We start from the raw sequence: 19,277 nt of genomic DNA on the forward strand, positions 1-19,277 counted from the left end.
TTTAGGTGGGTGGTTCTGTAACAATTCTCGTTGGTGGAAGGAGAGGAGGACCAAAATGCAGCGTGGTAAGTGTTCGTCATATTTAATTAAAACTGAACACTACACAAAACAACAACGAGGAAAAACGAAAATGAAACAGTTCTGCCAGGTGAACATACACTAAACATAAAACAATCACCCACAACACACAATGGAAAACAGGCTACCTAAATATGGCTCCCAATCAGAGACAACGATAAACAGCTGCCTCTGATTGGGAACCACACCAGGCCAAACACATAGAAAAACAACAACCTAGAAAAAAGAACATAGACTGCCCACCCTAACTCACGCCCTGACCAAACTAAAATAGAAACACAAAAACGGAACTAAGGTCAGGACGTGACAGAGGTCTCTTTCAGAATGATCCATAAGTATTACCCTGCAAATCATTACCCGAAGAAACTCAAAAAAGACATTAACATTGATTTTACTTTTTGTGTTGAGCATCCAGAAACAGTTTCACATTTATTTTGGCATTGTCTACATGTAAAACAATTATGGAAAGATATTCACAGTTTTATAATTATTAATATTCTTGATGACTTTTGTTTGTTGTGGGAGAATGTGCTGCTCGGTTTCCTTAACCGTAATAAAGATAAAGAACAACAATTTTACCTCATAAATCTAATTGTGCTAATGGCAAAATGTCATATTCATAAATGTAAATTCACTAATAAAAAAACACTTCCGTGTTTTCTATAAGGAATTCGAGCAGTACATTAAGACCATTCTACATTATTATTATAAGAAAGATGTTAAAACAATCAATGTGTGTTTCTTTTAAGGTCTTTGTAATTTGTTGTACCCCCTAGCATATGTTATCATTGTCTATTTATGTACTTATTGTATGTATACAGACTTTTCTACATTGGTAATAAAAAATACAAATAAAAAATGATAATCTAAATTTACGTGACTCAGCTGCCTGCTGCAGCGCTCKCATCACACACATCTCTCCGACTCTCCCCACCATTAGCCTAATTTCAGGAAAACAGCATACATGGCAACCCTGACCATACGCCTTAAAACAGATACAGATTTTCCTTAAACAGATTTGGCAACCCGGAAACGAGAGAAAGGTCTATCTACAAATAGAGATAAATAGTAATTGCATCTTTTTGTAGGCACTAACCCCGCCACTAACATTTTGCAGGCACTAACAAAGCCTACAGGAAAAATGAATGGGGTTTTTGGATAAACGCCTCAAGTAAAGGCGAAGCAAAGGTAACTAATTTCCGGGGTTTAGGACTACAAGCTGGCGAGCTCTATAATTATATTATAATAATAATATAATTTATAATGCAAGGTGATTTGTAGGTCCTTCATTCAGTCGCCTGTGTCCTGGAAGATTTTTGAATTACAGCCTGCGCTGTTGACTCGCTCCTTTTCAACTTCAAACTGCAAACACTCAGCCATCACTTTTTATGTGCAGTTTCAAGTCAACAACCGCACAATTTTTTTCTTGTGACATTTAAAAAAATATCTTCTTACAGGAACAAAAATTAAAACGTATTTGCATCCAACCTGATTGTTTGTGTAGGATTCAAATGTAATTGACTGAACAATTATGCTTTTGGATTAAATGTATGGGACGCATTCAAGCTGATCACTTTTGTCAAATTGGTGACCATTGTTTAGTCACCGCCTTTCAAAGTGTGTTGCATTATGGGGATACAAATTGTCCAATGCAAGTCGCTGCAGTTGCTCTACAGTAGCTAAAGGCTTCCTGCAGCCATCGCCTGCATTGTGGGAGGCTCTATTGTCTTCATCATTTTTGTTTGACCCACACGCACTAAGACAAGACTGAAACAGGAACCAATTTTGCCGCGATTCAAGTCGCCTTATACAGGGGATATATACAAATGAATGTAATATAAAATGCTCTCTCTCACTTAGACACAGATCATTTCAGTKTGTGAGTGTGTGATATGTTTATTTCGACGTTATAAAGAAACACTTTTATAAAAAACAATGGCAACAGTGCCGTGTCGATCTGAGCCTTGCTGTTTGAAAACCACATTAGTGTCCGACTTTCGGTTGCCACAGATGCACCTCCCCCAACTTCACATCTCCCACTGTTGTCTACAGTCGGTTGCTGAAAGCTACTCAAACGCCCCCATGGTTTTTACGGTGAAGCGCATGTGTCACGCTAGCCTCCGCTGTCACGTGACTGCTCTAGGACGTAGTCTATCTTTTGACACAAATATTGAACTATGCGATCATTCATCGAACTCGACATTTGCGGGAACAGGTACGCTACAATTCCATATAACGTTAGTGTTTAGACTAGGTTCGATTGAATAGTTTGAGTGAGAGGGATTTGGTATAGAAACGGACTTTATTGTGATTGTAAATGGACAGAAAAGCTTTTGTTTGGGTAACATTGTATGCATCAACGGCATGCTGTGGCTAAAGTTATACAGCTAGCAGGTGGAACTGTCAGACCTATTGTATGGGCATAGATAGTGATGGCCATGCACATTAGCGCACATGGTTTTCAATGGGGACTTCACGTGACATATTGCAGCGCCATAAGCTACGGTAGAGAGGACACTTCATGACAAGTGCATCATATTTGAGGGGGTCTTTTCTTTGTACATTTTTTGTTTATCAGACTAAATGGAATAATTGTAGGAAATAGCATCCATAAACTGGCTATTATTTCTTGTTATTTCTTATTCAATGTCTATCCTATAGTTTGGATGAAGTGGATAACCACACTATACAGAAGGGGTTTGTTAAATCATTTAAAATCACATTTTATTGGTACATATACACATATTTAGCAGATGTTATTGCGGGGGGAGCAAAATGCTTGTGTTCCTAGCTCTAACAGTGTAGTAGTATCTCACAGTTCACAACAATAGACTCATGTAAAATAATGCAATTAAGAAATATATAAATATTAAATCGAGCAACGTCGGAGTGGCATTGACTAAATTACAGTGGAATAGTATATACATATGAGATGAGTAAATCCGTATGTAAACATTATGTAAACATTATTAAAGTGACTTGTGTTCCATTATTAAAGTGGCCAGTGATTCCAAGTATATAGGGCAGCAGCCTCTCAGGTGTATGGCTATTTAACAGTCTGATGGTGTGAACAGGCCGTGGTTGATGTCCTTGATGATCTTTTTGTCCCTCCTGTGACATCGAATGCTGTAGCTGTCCTGGATGGCAGGTAGTTTGCCCCCGGTGATGCGTTGTGCAGACCGCACCACTCTCTGGAGAGCCCTGCGTTTGCGGGTGGTGCTGTTGCCGTATCAGGCGGTGATACAGCCCGACAGGATGCTCTCGATTGTGCATCTGTAAAAGTTTTATGGGCCAAGCTGTTTTGAAGCTGGTGTACAAAACCAAAAGTAAGATGCAAAAAACAAAACTTAAGAAATGGAAGCATAGAAATAATGCACATAGAACAGATGTACCACTTCTTTAACTTGCTTTCAATGTGAATCACAGATCTATAACTCAAATTTCTTTGTGAATATGGTCTGGTCTCCCCAAAAGTTACATATTGCAACTTCAGAAGTCTCTTAAAGAAGTTGAAAAAGTACATTTATGTTCACACCAAATGACCCAGCCTATGTTAATCTTTATTTTAAATATATTAGGCTATTGTACATTAACATTGCAGGTAGGTCAACATCCTGCAGCCAGAGCTGTGATCTTGGTGGTTTGGGATAGCACAAATCTTGACTCACCGTCATGCATCAGCTAAAAATGTTAGTGTCCATCCATACCAATAGTATGATTCACAGGAGAATTCAGTGGCAATGACCTTTGTTGTTTGCTGTGTAAACTTGATCAACACTAGACTATGATTTCAGATGTTTCGGTAAAGTTACGCAAACCATTTACGGTAGATGCCTCTTCTGTGTATCTTGTCAATGTTGACTTTACTCCTTTGAATGGGTTCAGTCTAGAAACCTGTGTTTCTCCATTGATCTGTTGTCTCTAACCTTCAACCCAAAACATGTAGGCCTAAAGGTTCAACCACAATACAATGAATGCGGGAAATGTGTAGAGAACAGGATTGGCCTGTTATCTACTGACAGAGGAGTTGCCTCTGCCACAATAAAAAAATACTTMATCTATCTATGACACATGTAGGAGGGTGACGGTGGTGGTGTCCATATGTTGTAGTTCCTGGTATAGCTAAGAGCTGACCATTTCCACCCACAAACCAAATATGCCACAGTATTAAGAGTAGGCTAGGCTGCCTCCCAGAAATCCTACTTGCATTGGCAGAAAAACAATCCACGACTGCAATCAATGTGGGTTTTAAGCCAGTGAATCAGCCACTGTGATTATGAGTTAATAACAACTGAATACTTAGCAATCCAAACCCAGGTCTGTAAATCAACTTTTTGAAGTTATTCCTGATCTGTCTTGCTCTGTCTCTCTCTCCTGTAGGAGCTGATCTGTGTTGGACCAGAGAATGTGGAAAGTTGTGTGGGCAACACTGCTGCTCCTGGCCACTGTGTGTGCCCAGAGAGGCTATGCCAAGGAGACCAAGGGAGCACCGAAGGTGGGGCACGTGTCAGTGGTCATAGTGGGAGGTACAGGTGACTTGGCTAAGAAGTACCTGTGGCAGGGCTTCTTCCATCTGTACGCTAACCAGGTGAGTAGCGGCTACAGTTTCTCCTTTTATGGCGGAGGCCTGTTGCCCAAGGATAAGGCCACGCCGTTCCTGTTTGAGGCGCTAAAGGGAGTGGTCTGTCCTCGGGAGCTGTCTGTGGAGCGCTGTGCCCTGGTGAAGGAGCAGTTTCTGAAGCTGGCAGACTATTGGCAGCTGAAGACTTCAGAGGACTACCAGGCCCTGGGTAAACACCTGACAGAGCAGCTGACGCAGGAGGGCATAGTGGAGGCAGGCAGGCTGTTCTACCTGTCAGTGCCAGCCTTCGCTTATGCGGACATTGCAGAAAGGATCAACAACAGCTGCAGACCGACCGACGGGGCGTGGTTGAGGGTGGTGCTGGAGAAGCCGTTTGGCCATGATTTCAGTAGTGCCCAACTACTGTCCACTCAACTGGGTACCTCCCTCAAGGATGAGGAGATGTACAGGATCGACCACTATTTAGGGAAGCAGGTGATGTGCTTAGGCCTCCTTATCAGTCCGCCGTAGACATTAACAGAAAACTTTGCCCGTGAGGCAGATCTTTGTTTTAATTATAATTGTTTGCTTTTATACTCAAAAGGTTGTCTCTAAGATTTTGCCATTCAGAAGGGAGAACAGTAAGCACCTGGATCCGATCTGGAACAAGCACCACATTGAGAGAGTGGAGATTGTACTGAAGGAGACCCTGGATGCCAGAGGTACTGTGTGGTCCCAGAAAACTGAGCATTTCATATTTTATGTTCGCTTAAGCATGTGTAGTAACCCAATCTATAAGACTGTGATGGTGCCAGTAACATCGCCTGTCATGAGTTGTTTGATTTACCCTACTTTTGTCACAGGTCGTATTCCCTTCTATGACCAGTATGGTGTGATCAGAGACGTGATACAGAACCACCTGACTGAGGTCATGACCCTTCTGACCATGGGGCTCCCAGCCAACCTGAGCGACGTGAAGGAGGTCCTCAGGAACAAGCTGAAGATCTTCAGTGCCTTGCAGCACCTGGACAGGAACTGTGCTACCATTGGTCAGTACCAGAACTACAATCTAGAGGTACAGGAAGAACTGAACAAAACAAAGGAGTACTACAGCCTCACCCCCACCTTTGCTGGTAAGTGACATGAGAAAGTTTGTCTATAGGAGTTTTTCGCTTTGAGTCTGTGCATGAATAAAAAAAGTTGGCAGTAGTATAACAGGAGGAATTTGAATCGACATCCCTAGTTATTAGTATATGACAGAGTGCATCGTTTTAAAAAACATGTTTTAATTCAATCATTTTTTTGTTTTGTTTGACAGCCATAGAGATAAGATACGATACATAGATTATTCAGGGGGTTTCAGTGATGAGACATACTTTTTGTTTTTCTATTTCAGGTATCATGGTGCATATTGACATAGCCCAGTACGAGAAAATGCCAATCATCCTGACCTCAGGGAAGATGCTGGATGAGCGCTTAGGCTATGCTCGCATTTTGTTCAAGAATGACATCTTCTGTGTCCAGAGCCACAGCAGCGTCCACTGCAAGCCCAAGCAGATTGTGTTCTACTTTGGCCACGGCACTCTGCAGTACCCAGCCATTCTCGTGAGTAAGAACCTGTTCAAGCCAGACCTGATGGACACTGAGTGGAAGGAGATAACGGAACACAAAGATGTCAGTGTATTAGGTATGCCCATCTCGGACTACTATGTGCTGACACCAACGGTACAGAGAGAGGCTTACGCAGAACTCATTTTGCACATCTTCCAAGGCCGGAAGGACAGCTTTATCAGTACTGAGAACCTGCTGGCCTCCTGGGGTTTCTGGACTCCTCTCCTGCACGGTCTGGCCAAAACCTCCCCCCGCCTGTACCCCGGGGGAGCGGACAATGGCAACATGCTGGACTTCAAACTGTTGGGACGGGAGGTGACCTTCGCCAACGAGGCTGTGGTCATGATCACCCAAGACCACATGGGCGGGTCTGGGACGGAGAGCTTCCAGGTGATGCAGGGGAAGTACCGCAGCGCTGAAATGGTGTCTGCCTGGCCCGAGGAGCTCATCGTGCGGCTGGCCGCAGACCTGCAGGCTTCAGCGGAGAAAGCGGTAAGGGAGGGCGGCCGCTTCCATCTGGCCCTCTCTGGGGGCTCCAGTCCCCTAGCTCTGTTCCAGAGGCTGGCCCGCCACCACTACTCCTTCCCCTGGAGGGACACCCACGTTTGGATGGTGGACGAGCGATGCGTGCCTCTCACAGAGTTGGACTCCAACTTCCGCACCCTGCACGACCACCTGCTCCAACACGTGAAGATGCCCTATTTCAACATCCACCCCATGCCTGTGCAGATGAACCAGCGGCTGTGTGTGGAGGAGGATAGTGGAGCGCTGCTCTATGAGAGAGACATCAACCAGCTGGTTAATGCCTCCAGCTTCCACTTTGTCCTTCTAGGAGTGGGCTACGATGGCCATACCGCCTCCCTCTTCCCAGGCAGCAAGCTTGACGCCCATGGGGACAGTCTGGTAGCCCTCACCGAGAGCCCAGCCAAGCCTCACCAGCGTATGAGCCTCACCCTCAGGGCTATCAACCAGGCCCAGAAAGTAGGTGTGCTGGTGATGGGTAAGAGCAAACATGAGCTGGTCACCCAGCTCAGCCGAGTCAAGGACAACCCAAACAAGTGGCCCATCACTGCTATCCGGCCGACCAGTGGCAGGCTAGTATGGTACATAGACTATGATGCTCTTTTAGGATAGCGAACAGCTGCTTTTGGCTCTGTGATACTGTAGCAATGAAATGATGTACATTTAAATGGAAATGAATGATTTGCTGTAATTTTACTATTTTGCTGTATTTTGACCAAGAATGTAAAGTAATGATGAAGTTCTGTTGATTCTGGGCACCTTAAAGTATGGAAGTACATATGGTATACTGGCATATATTTTATTTTTCAATATACAGGATGTAGGGGCTCATGTGATATGTTTGTGTTTGTGTGTGTGTGTGTGTGTGTGTGTGTGTGTGTATATTTACCAAATGGACATCTCAGGAAAGCAAAGTGGATATGGAAGTTTGTTAGTCTTTAATCATTACTCATGATCTGAATAACTATATTTTATTTAGTTGTAAAAACAGTATATATTTCACATAAAGCTACCCATTCCACACTGAACCTGCATAGAATAGTATTGTTAAAAGTGGACTTTAAACTGTGAAAGACCAACAATTTTGGTTAAAATTTCATTCAATGAAAATGCCCCTATGGTAAATGGATTTGGAGCTCCTATGGTCGACAGATGATGTAGTCTATAGCCATGTATCATTGTATTTGTGCCTCAATGACAATTGAAATCAAAATGCATAATGTACTGTCCAGTACATTAAATGACATAAAAAAGCATATTATGATCCATTGCTGCCTTTGTTTTAATCTATGCTTGTGGATAAAAAAAAATTATAATACAATTATCTAATATATTATTTGATATCTATGAGAAATGTACAATTTCCACAGCCTTTGCCCTAATGTGTGTATTCTCCCCTATGAGCCAGCCCAGTAGTTCCTAATACTTCCTCTTTTAAAGACATGCTCTGTTACTTTGGCGACTTAGAAATTATTTTTTAAACCTCTCGCTTTGGGCTGTATGTGTCAATCTGCAGTTCATACATGCAGAATTACTGTCTTAGCCACAAAAGCCCTAGTTTGAAAGTGATTGTTTTCTTGAACCTGTGCAGTGCCATTTTCCCTACATTTCCCCCTCTTGGGCCAGCCCCGTAGGAATTTGAGTTCTAGCCAATGAGCTTCAGCCCCTCACATTTGAGTGACAGCTAGCAAGAGGCCTGCCCGGCATTATCCAATGAGGTTGCAGGGTGGGCTCAACTTCTCAGTGGACACAGCAGAGAATGAGCAATGACGTGGTCTGAATAAGTTATGTTATGTTGTATGCAATTTTCGGCGACCACTTTTTGCTCATGAGTGCTACTTTCAGAACTACTGGCTAAAATGTATACAAAAGTATCAGAGAATCTCTTAATGTGAGTGAAATGGGGCTTACAAGATGTCGTTGATGTTTTATTTGTCACATGCACAAGTACAGTGAAATGCTTAACTAAGTTGTGACCTTCCAACTTTGATACTGTGAGTCTCCTCGTTTGAGATGTCCTTCACTGGCATTCACACAGATTGGCTCACTGCACAACATTTGATTTCAAAGTGTGTAACTGAGTTCATCAATGTTTTATTTGTGGATTGAATTAGGAGAGTTCCTCTTACGTAAAGGGCCTTTTTAGGATATTGAAATGGATTTAAAATGGGTTGATGAAGTTTAGTTCAACCGCTTCACTGCGTTGCCTTAATTCATTATACGGACAGGTGTATGTTAATATATATGTATTAGCTGAAGGTTATTTTGCCTGGGAAAAAGATGTAATTAGGTTTCAATTTGATGTTTGCACATACAAATGTTATAGCACTTGATTATTCTGAATGCTGTAAGTGAAAGTGTGGTTTGTTCCTTATCACTTTGGGGATCAAACAGTCTATGAATAAATGATTTACAATTGTTTATTTTTATACATATGGGGACCTAACACCATTTTTCTACATACTGTACACACATGGAATTAATGTAACAGTTAATCACTGTTTTACCACAAGGAAATAAACTACAGCTTTCACAACCCTTTCTGCACAGATGATTTCTTTTTAACTGTGCAATTTCAAACGAAGGAATGTTTAAGCAGAAATGTTGGGTACTTGAAAAATGTATATGCCCCTTTACGATAGTGGTAGCCATTTTAATAGTTAATTTGATACTCAAAACGCAGTAATTGAATGCAAATAAACAAATGCACACCAATTGATTTCAAGTGTATCAAATTAAGGAAATGGGATATGTAAATTCACTACATACTACACTAGTCACCATACTGTGCAACAGTATCGCTTGCTGGTGGTAGCCTGGAAACAGCATCAATTATAGATGGATGAGTCTATGGTGCATATCTAATTGCAACCTGGAGCAGCTGTAGACTGTTTGGACTAGTTAGCCATTGTTCCCTCTCTGGCAGGGCCTGGGTAGCATATTGGTTTTTACCCAGAATCCTCCCTTCACCAAGAAGAAGGCTGAGAAGAAACATAAGCATCAGTTCTGTAATATGTGCATTATTACTACTGCAGGAAAGATGATGTGTCTGGATCAGAGAGATTGGAGAATATGTTGTGGTGAAGGCCTACCTGTACTCAGGATACAAGCCAATGATAGAATAAGGGACAAATAGTACAGCTCAGGAGTTGTTTTCGCCTGCGAATGGAGAAATATTCAAGTGCTTTATGCATAATTTCCTTTGGAGCATTAAAACCTATTGACCATACCATAATGCCAATAATTTTATCAGTATTGAACAATTGGGATATTCTCAAATGCTACTTACACACTGTTGTGCAGTCAGAGTCAGGGCGATGGTGCATAGTCCCTGGACAAAAGATACAAGTCCAAACCCATGGTAGGCTGCCCTGAAGCTCTGGGGCACTGGGTCTATCAGTGTGAATGTTACTGCAAAACCTAGTCAGGAGGCATAATTTCATCAGTCAAACCGGTGCCAATTAACCTGTGTCTCCTACCATTTGTAGATGTGTGATAAGTGGTTTCCAATAACTAAAATATGTATACATACTTCATACATTTAGATTGTTGCAATGAACACAATATCCCAATCTGATTAAGCTATGAGGAAGATGGGAATGAATCAAGTGTATCTCTACTGCCATCTCTCTTTCATCATAATCAAATCAACGTATGATCTTGGCTAAAATAAAATGATCAAACATTGCTTTTCACAAAAGTCAAACAATCGCGAGGAGCACAACCCATTAAAACTATTAGAAATAGTTGCCAAGACATGTTCACAAAACAGGATGTACTCCCTCTATACTATGACTAGACGTGCTCTAGCCTACCTGTTGCCATGAAGGACAAGACAATGAAGGCAGTGAGATTGTTCAGAAGAGGCTGTTGGCAGTATCTAGAGGATTTGGGCCTGAGAGATGTAAACTCTCAATCAGAAACTTAACATAGTACACATGTAACATGCAGTCAAAATGAATTCAAATGTGAAGCTTTTACTAGCAAAATATTGACATATTGTATAGTTTGCATTTACTTACCTGGTTAGCACAAACAATTGAGGGATGAGAACTAGTGCCACAAAGACTGCATTAATTATTTGACTGAAAATAAAAAGTTTATAACCCTGGAGTTAGATTCATGCTCATTTAGAATAAGGCACTAATAGAAAACATATATCAACGTTTTATTATCAGTTAGGATGTTTTGTACACATTCTCAGCTAAAAGCTGAATTGCAGAATACAGGCAAAAAAATAAAAGACAAAAGTAGATAACAGATATAGAGTGAAGTCTAGTCTTGACAGCTTCGGATGGTGCATTTAATAGTACAAAAAAAATTAAGAAATCACCATCAGATCATGTTTGACACAAAAAGTCAACATTAAAAGTAGAATACATTCAAATAACTAGTTATCATTATCATAGACATACTGTAGAAATTAGACCCAGACCCAATCTCTATGGCTCTGTGACTCGACCGTTACATCTCAAAAACTTACAATTTTAACCTTTCATCCCTTGGAAGCCATCTGCTGGTATGATATGCCATGTACACTAAAGCGTAATGTAGCATTGTCAGCATAGATTTTGAAGAAACACTGCCAAAGAAGTGAGAGGTGATGGGTTTTGATGACACATCCTTTCCAGTTCTGACTACTGTGCAAATAATCCCCCAGCCACGCGTTGCATCATACCCTGGGGTGTCCATGCGTGGCCTTCACTGGCCTGCCTATAGGGATCAGATTTCCTCGACCGAACACTACCGTAAAAAAAAGGGGGGTTATAGTTGTCTTTGATTGCGGGCGCGCTCTAACGACCTTGAATGAAACTGCATATCACTCTCATTTATAGTGGCCCTTTACATTGTTGGAAAGAGAGCAACCAAAGAGTGTGTACATGCGTTACAGCCTATTCTATTTGCAAGCGCTTATCTCAAATGTTATTTCGTCATATAATTGTGCAAAAAGTCATGTTCCGCCCTCCACTGGGCTACTCTCTCCACTCTATTGTCCAAAATAGCTACCAACTATGAAAGATGACCCCTGCCCTATATTAACACGCCATAGGACAACACATCCCCGAGACTTTAAATCGGTTCATTTAACAACTGCTTTCAATTGAAGTTTTGACAGTGCCACACAAGGATTCACCATGCCTATCGACTACAGTGGCACATGGGACATGACTAGTAATGAACACTTTGAAGGTTACATGGTTGCTCTTGGTAAGTTCTCTCTTTACTTGTTTATTGAAGCACACATTTTCTCATGTTTTTAGGCAAGTGACTTCGATTACATTAATATTGCCTATTTCTTGATTATTCATTAGCTGTTGGTAATTCAATCATGCGTAATGATATTAGGCAGTGTGCCATTTCATTCAACTGAAATTAATTTTCTTTGATTCATTTATTAGATACATTTTCAAACCCATAACATTTCATAATTTTCATTTCCCTTTTCTGTCAATAATTCAAAACACATTTTAATGTTGTAGATAATAAAATGTATGTGATTCGTATTGTCTGGAACTCTATGATTCCTTTTTTTTAATGTATGGGGGCACATGGGGGGAACCTGTGTCAGAATTACTTCAGATGTTAATTCCTTCTATCTTCATCAGTAGCTATGAATTCTTAGCCTGGCAGTCTTTTTAGCTAACATTAAACTCCTTGCCACTCATTTGACAAATAACAGAAGTGCCGGGGAGTGGAACTTAATAGCTGAACAGAGAAGGCAACCGGGCTAATGAATGATAACTCCATACAGTATGAATGGCAACTTCTTTCGAAAGACATTCGTAAGAATCCAAATTTGTAAAAAGCCTCATCTTTGGAGATAGGATTCATACCATAGCTCACCAGTAGCCTACTGAGAATAGATTGGAATGTTCAGTCTCTTTGGATGTATTTGTAACACATGCAGAATTTATTTCCCTACAGGCATTGATTTTGCAACACGCAAGATTGCAAACATGTTGAAGCCTCAGAAAGTGATTGAACAAGACAGTGATTCTTTCACCATCAAGACACTCACTACCTTCAAAAACTATACAGTCTCATTCAAGATAGGGGAAGAGTTTGAGGAGGTGACCAAAGCCATGGATAACAGAAAAGTCCAGGTAAACACGTGTAATCCGAAGGGCGATGGTATTTTATCATTGATGTCATGTCATTTAAATGTTGCTCCTAGTTGCTTATTGAACTGTGGGCTTCATTAGAGCAACATGTAACAGAGCTATCCATATGCCTATTTCAAGCCAGCTGCAGCGACTTCCCAGGTGTTTGAGAGTTATGGTCTACACTGCACATTTTGATAAATGCTGTTTTATAACAGACGCTGGTCAACTGGGACCATGATAAACTGGTGTGTGTTCAGAAGGGAGAGAAGAAGAACAGAGGGTGGACGCACTGGATCGAAGGAAATGAGCTCTATCTGGTATTTTGCATGTACTCATATCTTCGTTTTAACTACATTGGTGACAGTGACAAAGCATTAGTAGGCATAACTGTTATGCATTGTTTCTCTCTCTCTTATAGGAACTCACCTGTGAGGATAAAGTCTGCAAGCAAATTTATAAAAAGAGTGCTTGACCATGCTTTCACCATAATATTTCTGCAACCTTATATTTAAAAAAATATATATGCTTCAATCATAAATGTATTACTAATATGATATGCTCATGGTACACATGCTTTGAGTAGCCAAAGAATTTGAAGAAGAAATATTAACATCATTAATAGAAATGGTAATCATATGCTTGATGTGCATTGAGGATTTGTATTGTATTGTTATTTTTGAGTGACTTGATAGTTCATGATTATCTACAATAAATGTGATTTACCCACTACCATGAATAAAGCCCTGGACCATAATTCAAATGTATTGTGTTGTAATACTCCAACCCAGCAGGTGGTGCTGTAGGCCTATTGGTTTGATTGAATGACACCATCCAACTTTTCAAGTTTACTGCAATTAGATTTCTCATAAAGATGGTTCCATGTTAACAAGCCCATTACTCTAGAAACAATTGTACATGTTCTATAGTTTTCTGTTTTAAATATCATCTGGTGAAGAAGTGTATTCCTTGAGTAAACCGGTGTGGTAGCTGCTATGTATGCTATCCACTAACGTTACTAGCTAGCTAGCTGGCTAACATGACAGTGTCAGCAGAAAATATCAACAACAATGGACGAGGAGGAAAGAACTTCAAGGGATCAAGTTGAGTGCATTGGGGGACGTCTCTATAACTGGATCATGGACTTCCTGTTCGATCGCGTCAAACGGGTGAGGGTGGCGTCAGAATTGTCAATGGGGTTTGAAGTGAACAATGGCCCTCCTCAGGGATGTGTGGTTAGTCCGGTGTTGTTCACCCTGATGATAGATTACATATTTAAGAGACAGGGAGTGGGTCTGGCCTTGTATGCCGATGATGGAAAGAGAGGTGGGAATGTGAAATATGTGATGAGGAAGATGCGAGAAGCTGTGGGAGATTGGCCTTTAACATGGGGGTTTAGGATGCCTGTGGGCAAGTCCTGCTTTATGGTGTATTCTAGAAGGAAGGTTAAAGATGTTAGGCTGCACATATATACGGTCAGGATATAGGTAGGGTGTCTGAGTTTAAGTATTTAAGTATGTGGTTTGATGAGAGGCTTAAGTGTAAGAGGCATGTTAAGCATATTGAAATGTAGTGTAGGAAGCTGCTGAAACTTATAAGGGCAGTGGCAGGATATGATTGGGGGTCGGATAGAAAAACACTGTTGTATGTGTACAAGGCATTGATCAGGTCATCTTTGGATTATGGGTGCTTTGTATATGGATCAGCATCCAAAACTGTACTCCAGTGCCTGGATGGGATACAGTCAAGGGCCCTGAGATTGTGTGGGTGCATTCAGGACGACAGCTGTTGTGGCATTGCAGGTGGATAGTGGGGAACTGCCACTGAGGATAAGGCAGGACAAACTTGCATTAGCGTACTGGGCGAGGTTAAAAGGGAGTTCAAAAGGACACCCTGCAGTCATGGCAACTGGGGAATGCTGGGAGTGAGGAGTGGGTAAGCAGAGGGCGTACGGGTGTACAATCGGACAGAAGGTGGTAGAATATGGACTGGGTGAGAGAGAGAGATAGGGCCGGCAATTGCTTTGGAGAATGTTCCTCCGTGGCTGTTTCCAAAACCAAGTGTAGATGTGGACATGATTGAGGGCAGGAGAGAATGGGGTGAGGACGTGAGACTGTGTGGAGAGATATATAGAGCATTGTTTTTATTCGTTTTTTAAAGGATATATACAGTATGCTCAAAGGATCCAGTCAGGGGATGAGTGGGGGCAGGGGTGTATATCCCAGATTTCAATGTTAGAGTATGTAAGCGGTTAACTGATTATGTGCCGGTGTATGCGGCCAAGTTGATGGCCATGATTTTAGGTTTAAGATGGGAGGAGGTGAAACCACTGAGTGTTGATCTGCTCTGATTCGGCTGCAGTGTTGAGTAGTGGGAAGACGGGCAGGTCGGATAGGGGAGACTTGTGGAGTTGATGGGAGTGGTGGTAAGCTTCCCTCCCATGTGGGTGTGGAGGGTAATGAGAAGGCAGATGTGGTGGCTAACTGTGCTGTGAGGAGAGAGGGGGTAGATATTCAGGTCCCGCTGAGCCGCAGGGGAGTCAAGTCCTTGATCCGGCAAAAGGGCTCGATCTTTGGCAAGGAAAGTGGGATGCTAGTAGTAAGGGGAGGCAATTTTATCACATGCACCGGTCAGTAAAGGAAGAGGTGGGGAGTAGACTACGGTTTGGGCACACAGGTTTAAATGCCACGTTGTGGATGATAGGGAGACATGAAACAGGTCTGTGTGATGAGTGTTTAGTGGAGGAAACGGTGGAGCATGTGTTGATATTTTGTGAACTATATGACGTGGATAGGGAGAGATTGTGTGGAAGGGTTAGAGGCTGGGCGGTGTTGGGGTTGGGGTGGTGTAGTGGGGGGAGGAAAGTGGTGGGAAGTGGTGTCTTTTATGTTTGTTTTTTTTAATGTTATTTTAATGGACAAAAAATGTGCTATTCTTTCAAAAACAAGGACATTTCTAAGTGACCCCAAACTTTTGAACAGTAATATACACTGCTCAAAAAAATAAAGGGAACACTTAAACAACACAATGTAACTCCAAGTCAATCACACTTCTGTGAAATCAAACTGTCCACTTAGGAAGCAACACTGATTGACAATACATATCACATGCTGTTGTGCAAATGGAATAGACAAAAGGTGGAAATTATAGGCAATTAGCAAGACACCCCCAAAAAAGGAGTGATTCTGCAGGTGGTGACCACAGACCACTTCTCAGTTCCTATGCTTCCTGGCTGATGTTTTGGTCACTTTTGAATGCTGGCGGTGCTYTCACTCTAGTGGTAGCATGAGACGGAGTCTACAACCCACACAAGTGGCTCAGGTAGTGCAGTTCATCCAGGATGGCACATCAATGCGAGCTGTGGCAAAAAGGTTTGCTGTGTCTGTCAGCGTAGTGTCCAGAGCATGGAGGCGCTACCAGGAGACAGGCCAGTACATCAGGAGATGTGGAGGAGGCCGTAGGAGGGCAACAACCCAGCAGCAGGACCGCTACCTCCGCCTTTGTGCAAGGAGGTGCACTGCCAGCGCCCTGCAAAATGACCTCCAGCAGGCCACAAATGTGCATGTTACTGGGTATATTGATACCCCATCCAAAGTCTAATTAATAACTTTATCATGCTCAAAGGGATATTCTGCTTTTTTTTTTACCCATCTACCAATAGGTGCCCTTCTTTGCAGAGCATTGGACAACCTCCCTGGTCTTTGTGGTTGAATCTGTGTTTGAAATTCACTGCTCGACCGAGGGACCGTATCTCATTTTTTAATTGAATTAATTTGTAAAAAAATTGAAAAACCTAATTCCACTTTGACATTATGTGGTATTGTGTGACAAACTATTTAAATTGAATCCATTCTACATGCAGGCTGTAACACAACAAAATGTGGAAAAAGTCAAGGGGTGTGAATACTTTCTGAAGGCACTGCTCATATAAAGTGTTTAAAAGAGTATGTAAACATTATTAAAGTGACCAGTGTTCAATGACTCTATGTACATAGGGAAAAGCAGTCTCTAAGGTGCAGGGTAGAGTACCGGGTGGTAGCCAGCTAGTAACAGTGACTAAGGTTCAGGGCAGGGTACTGGGCGGAGGTCGGCTTCTGGTGACTATTTAACAGTCTGATAACCTGGAGATAGAAGCTGTTTGTCAGTTTCTCGGTCCCAGCTTTGATGCACCTGTACTATCTTCTACTTCTACATGGTAGTGGGGTGACCAGGCCGTGGGTCGGGTCCTTGATGATCTTCTTGACCTTCTTGTGACACAGGGCGCTGTAGATGTCCTGGAGGGCAGGCAGTGTGGCCCCTATGATGTGTTGGGCTGACCGCACCACCACTGTAGAGCCCTGCGGTTGTGAACGGTGCAATTTCCGTACCAGGCGGTGTTGAGCCTTCTTCACCACACTGTCTCTGATGTCAGTGATGTGCACGCCCGAGAAACTTGAAGCTTTTGACACTGCAGCCTATCGATATGGACGGTGGCATGCACTCTCTGCAGTCCACGATCAGCTCCTTTGTTTTGTTGACGTTGAGATTATTTTCCTGGCGCAACTCAACCAGGGCTCTAACCTCCTCGCTGTAGGCTGTCTCGTCATTGTTGGTAATCAGACTTACCACTGTTGTGTCATCAGAAAAATAGATGATTGAGTTGGAGACGTACATGGCACCATAGGTGAACAGGGAGTACAGGAGGGGGGTGAGCACATACCCCTGTGGAGCCCCCGTATTGAGGATCAGCGTGGCAAAGGTGTTGTTGCCTACCATCACCACTTAGGATAGGCCAGTCAGGAAAACCAGGACCCAGTTACACAGGGAGGGGTTCAGACCCAGGGCCCTGAACATTGTGATGTGCTTGGGGGGCACTATGGTGTTGAAGGCTGAGCTGTAGTCGATGAACAGCATTCTTACATAGGTACAGTATTTATCTTCTCCAGGTGGGATAGGGCGGTGTGCAGTGCAGTGGCAATTGTGTCGTCCGTGGATCTGCTGGGATGGTATGTGAATTGTATTGGGTCTAGGGGTACTGTATACAGTTAATAACAGTAAGTACAGTTATTTTAACAGTAACATTCCGTCTTAGAGCGTAACATTAATGCGTTCAAGCTAAGTACTTGGCAAATGACTGTCCCAGTTTAAGCAACATGTGTCCCGCATTGGAGGTTATCCGTAAACAGTTCTGACTAGATCTTTGTTTGCGTCGCTGAGCAGAGCCCAGTAAATCATGAAATCCAGTTGTTAGGTGCATGCCGCCATCTACTGTATTGGCTGTGTATCAGCCTACTATTCTGTAGTATGCATGAATTATTTTCACATTGTGAAAGAAATCCTAACAGTCACTTGCTTCAATGGCTCCCTTTCCTAGTTTATTTTCCTGAATGACCACAGATGAATAGTCAGCAGTGTTGGAGAAGCTACTCGGAAAATAAAGTTTACCAAGCTACTTCATTTACTTCACACTAAAACTACCCTTAAAGGGAACATCCACTCAAAAACTATATATTTTTCCATTAGTCCACTGTTAATACAGCCCCAACATGTTTTGCATGTCAGCAGTCAAATTGTCAAGATATTGGACTTTCAAGAATCAAAGTGTCACCGGCCACAAAATGACTTTGTGAAAATGTATCATAGCTAAATCTGAAATGTCATAGGTCTGCAAAGAACAGATAACTCTACAGTCAACGTTGACAGAATGTGGAATTGAGTCTATAAAACACAAAAAAATGTTTTAAGTGAGAATTAGGCAGATCGGAAAGTAAATTCTTGCCTACTTCGCCCAAATTTTATTTCTCAAAAAAAGTATTGTGTAGTACCAGTAGTTAGCTACACCCCTACATGGCAAAACTACTGAAACACTACCAAGTTTTGAATTTAGTTAAACTACCACCACGCTACTTCAAAATGTAGGTTAATTACTATTTGAATTACATGTAGTTCACTACTCCCCAACACAGATGGTCAGACGAACATACATCGACTATCATGCCTCAGAAGTATCATCAATGAAAAGAAACGAAGGAACATGTAGAGAAAAGGAAGCGCTGCTGGGATACAATAGAACTTTGTAGGTAGAAGGTGATCTTTGGTAAAATGGTTAAATGGTCTCCAAAAACAAGGCAATTGCATAATTAGTTTTAAAACTATTTTGGTGCAGCTCGATGGTCAAAAGTATATTCTTCCCCTTGTCTCCTTTCCTTCGACTGTACTGTGGGGGAAAAAAACTTGGCAGGTGAAGATAACTTTCCCTTGGGCCTAGAGGTCATCATGGCTTTCACCCGCCCTGCTTTTTCAGAGTAATGCAGATGAGGGAGCGACAGGGAGAGGAATCCACTATACACAGAGATGCACACACAAAGTCTGCTTGTATGTTTCAGATGATTGACAGTATTCTTTATCTTTTAAGATATTTTTGC

The 19,277-nt window shown here is 42.0% G+C and overlaps 3 protein-coding genes across 3 annotated transcripts; 2 read left to right on the forward strand and 1 right to left on the reverse strand.

Moving 5' to 3' along the window:
* Positions 1-2,187: 2,187 nt before the first annotated feature.
* LOC111969778 (GDH/6PGL endoplasmic bifunctional protein) lies at positions 2,188-9,308 on the forward strand. Its single transcript, XM_023996032.1, has 5 exons — positions 2,188-2,293; positions 4,459-5,134; positions 5,244-5,361; positions 5,503-5,772; positions 6,036-9,308. The coding sequence occupies exons 2-5, from the start codon at positions 4,484-4,486 to the stop codon at positions 7,382-7,384; spliced, it is 2,388 nt and encodes a 795-aa protein (XP_023851800.1). The 5' UTR covers positions 2,188-2,293; positions 4,459-4,483; the 3' UTR covers positions 7,385-9,308.
* A 103-nt stretch (positions 9,309-9,411) lies between these two features.
* Positions 9,412-11,706, reverse strand: LOC111969779 (uncharacterized). The gene is made up of 6 exons (XM_023996033.2): positions 11,256-11,706; positions 10,795-10,857; positions 10,588-10,667; positions 10,062-10,192; positions 9,865-9,931; positions 9,412-9,753 (listed from the first exon to the last, which is right to left on the reverse strand). The coding sequence occupies exons 1-6, from the start codon at positions 11,462-11,464 to the stop codon at positions 9,674-9,676; spliced, it is 630 nt and encodes a 209-aa protein (XP_023851801.1). The 5' UTR covers positions 11,465-11,706; the 3' UTR covers positions 9,412-9,673.
* Positions 11,707-11,756: 50 nt separating this feature from the next.
* On the forward strand, positions 11,757-13,630 carry LOC111969780 (retinoid-binding protein 7). The gene is made up of 4 exons (XM_023996034.2): positions 11,757-11,980; positions 12,698-12,876; positions 13,092-13,193; positions 13,295-13,630. Exons 1-4 carry the CDS (start codon positions 11,908-11,910, stop codon positions 13,346-13,348), a joined length of 408 nt encoding a protein of 135 aa, XP_023851802.1. The 5' UTR covers positions 11,757-11,907; the 3' UTR covers positions 13,349-13,630.
* Positions 13,631-19,277: the final 5,647 nt, after the last annotated feature.

Source organism: Salvelinus sp. IW2-2015, linkage group LG11, assembly GCF_002910315.2.
Source record: "Salvelinus sp. IW2-2015 linkage group LG11, ASM291031v2, whole genome shotgun sequence".
Classification (NCBI taxonomy): Eukaryota; Metazoa; Chordata; class Actinopteri; order Salmoniformes; family Salmonidae; genus Salvelinus; species Salvelinus sp. IW2-2015.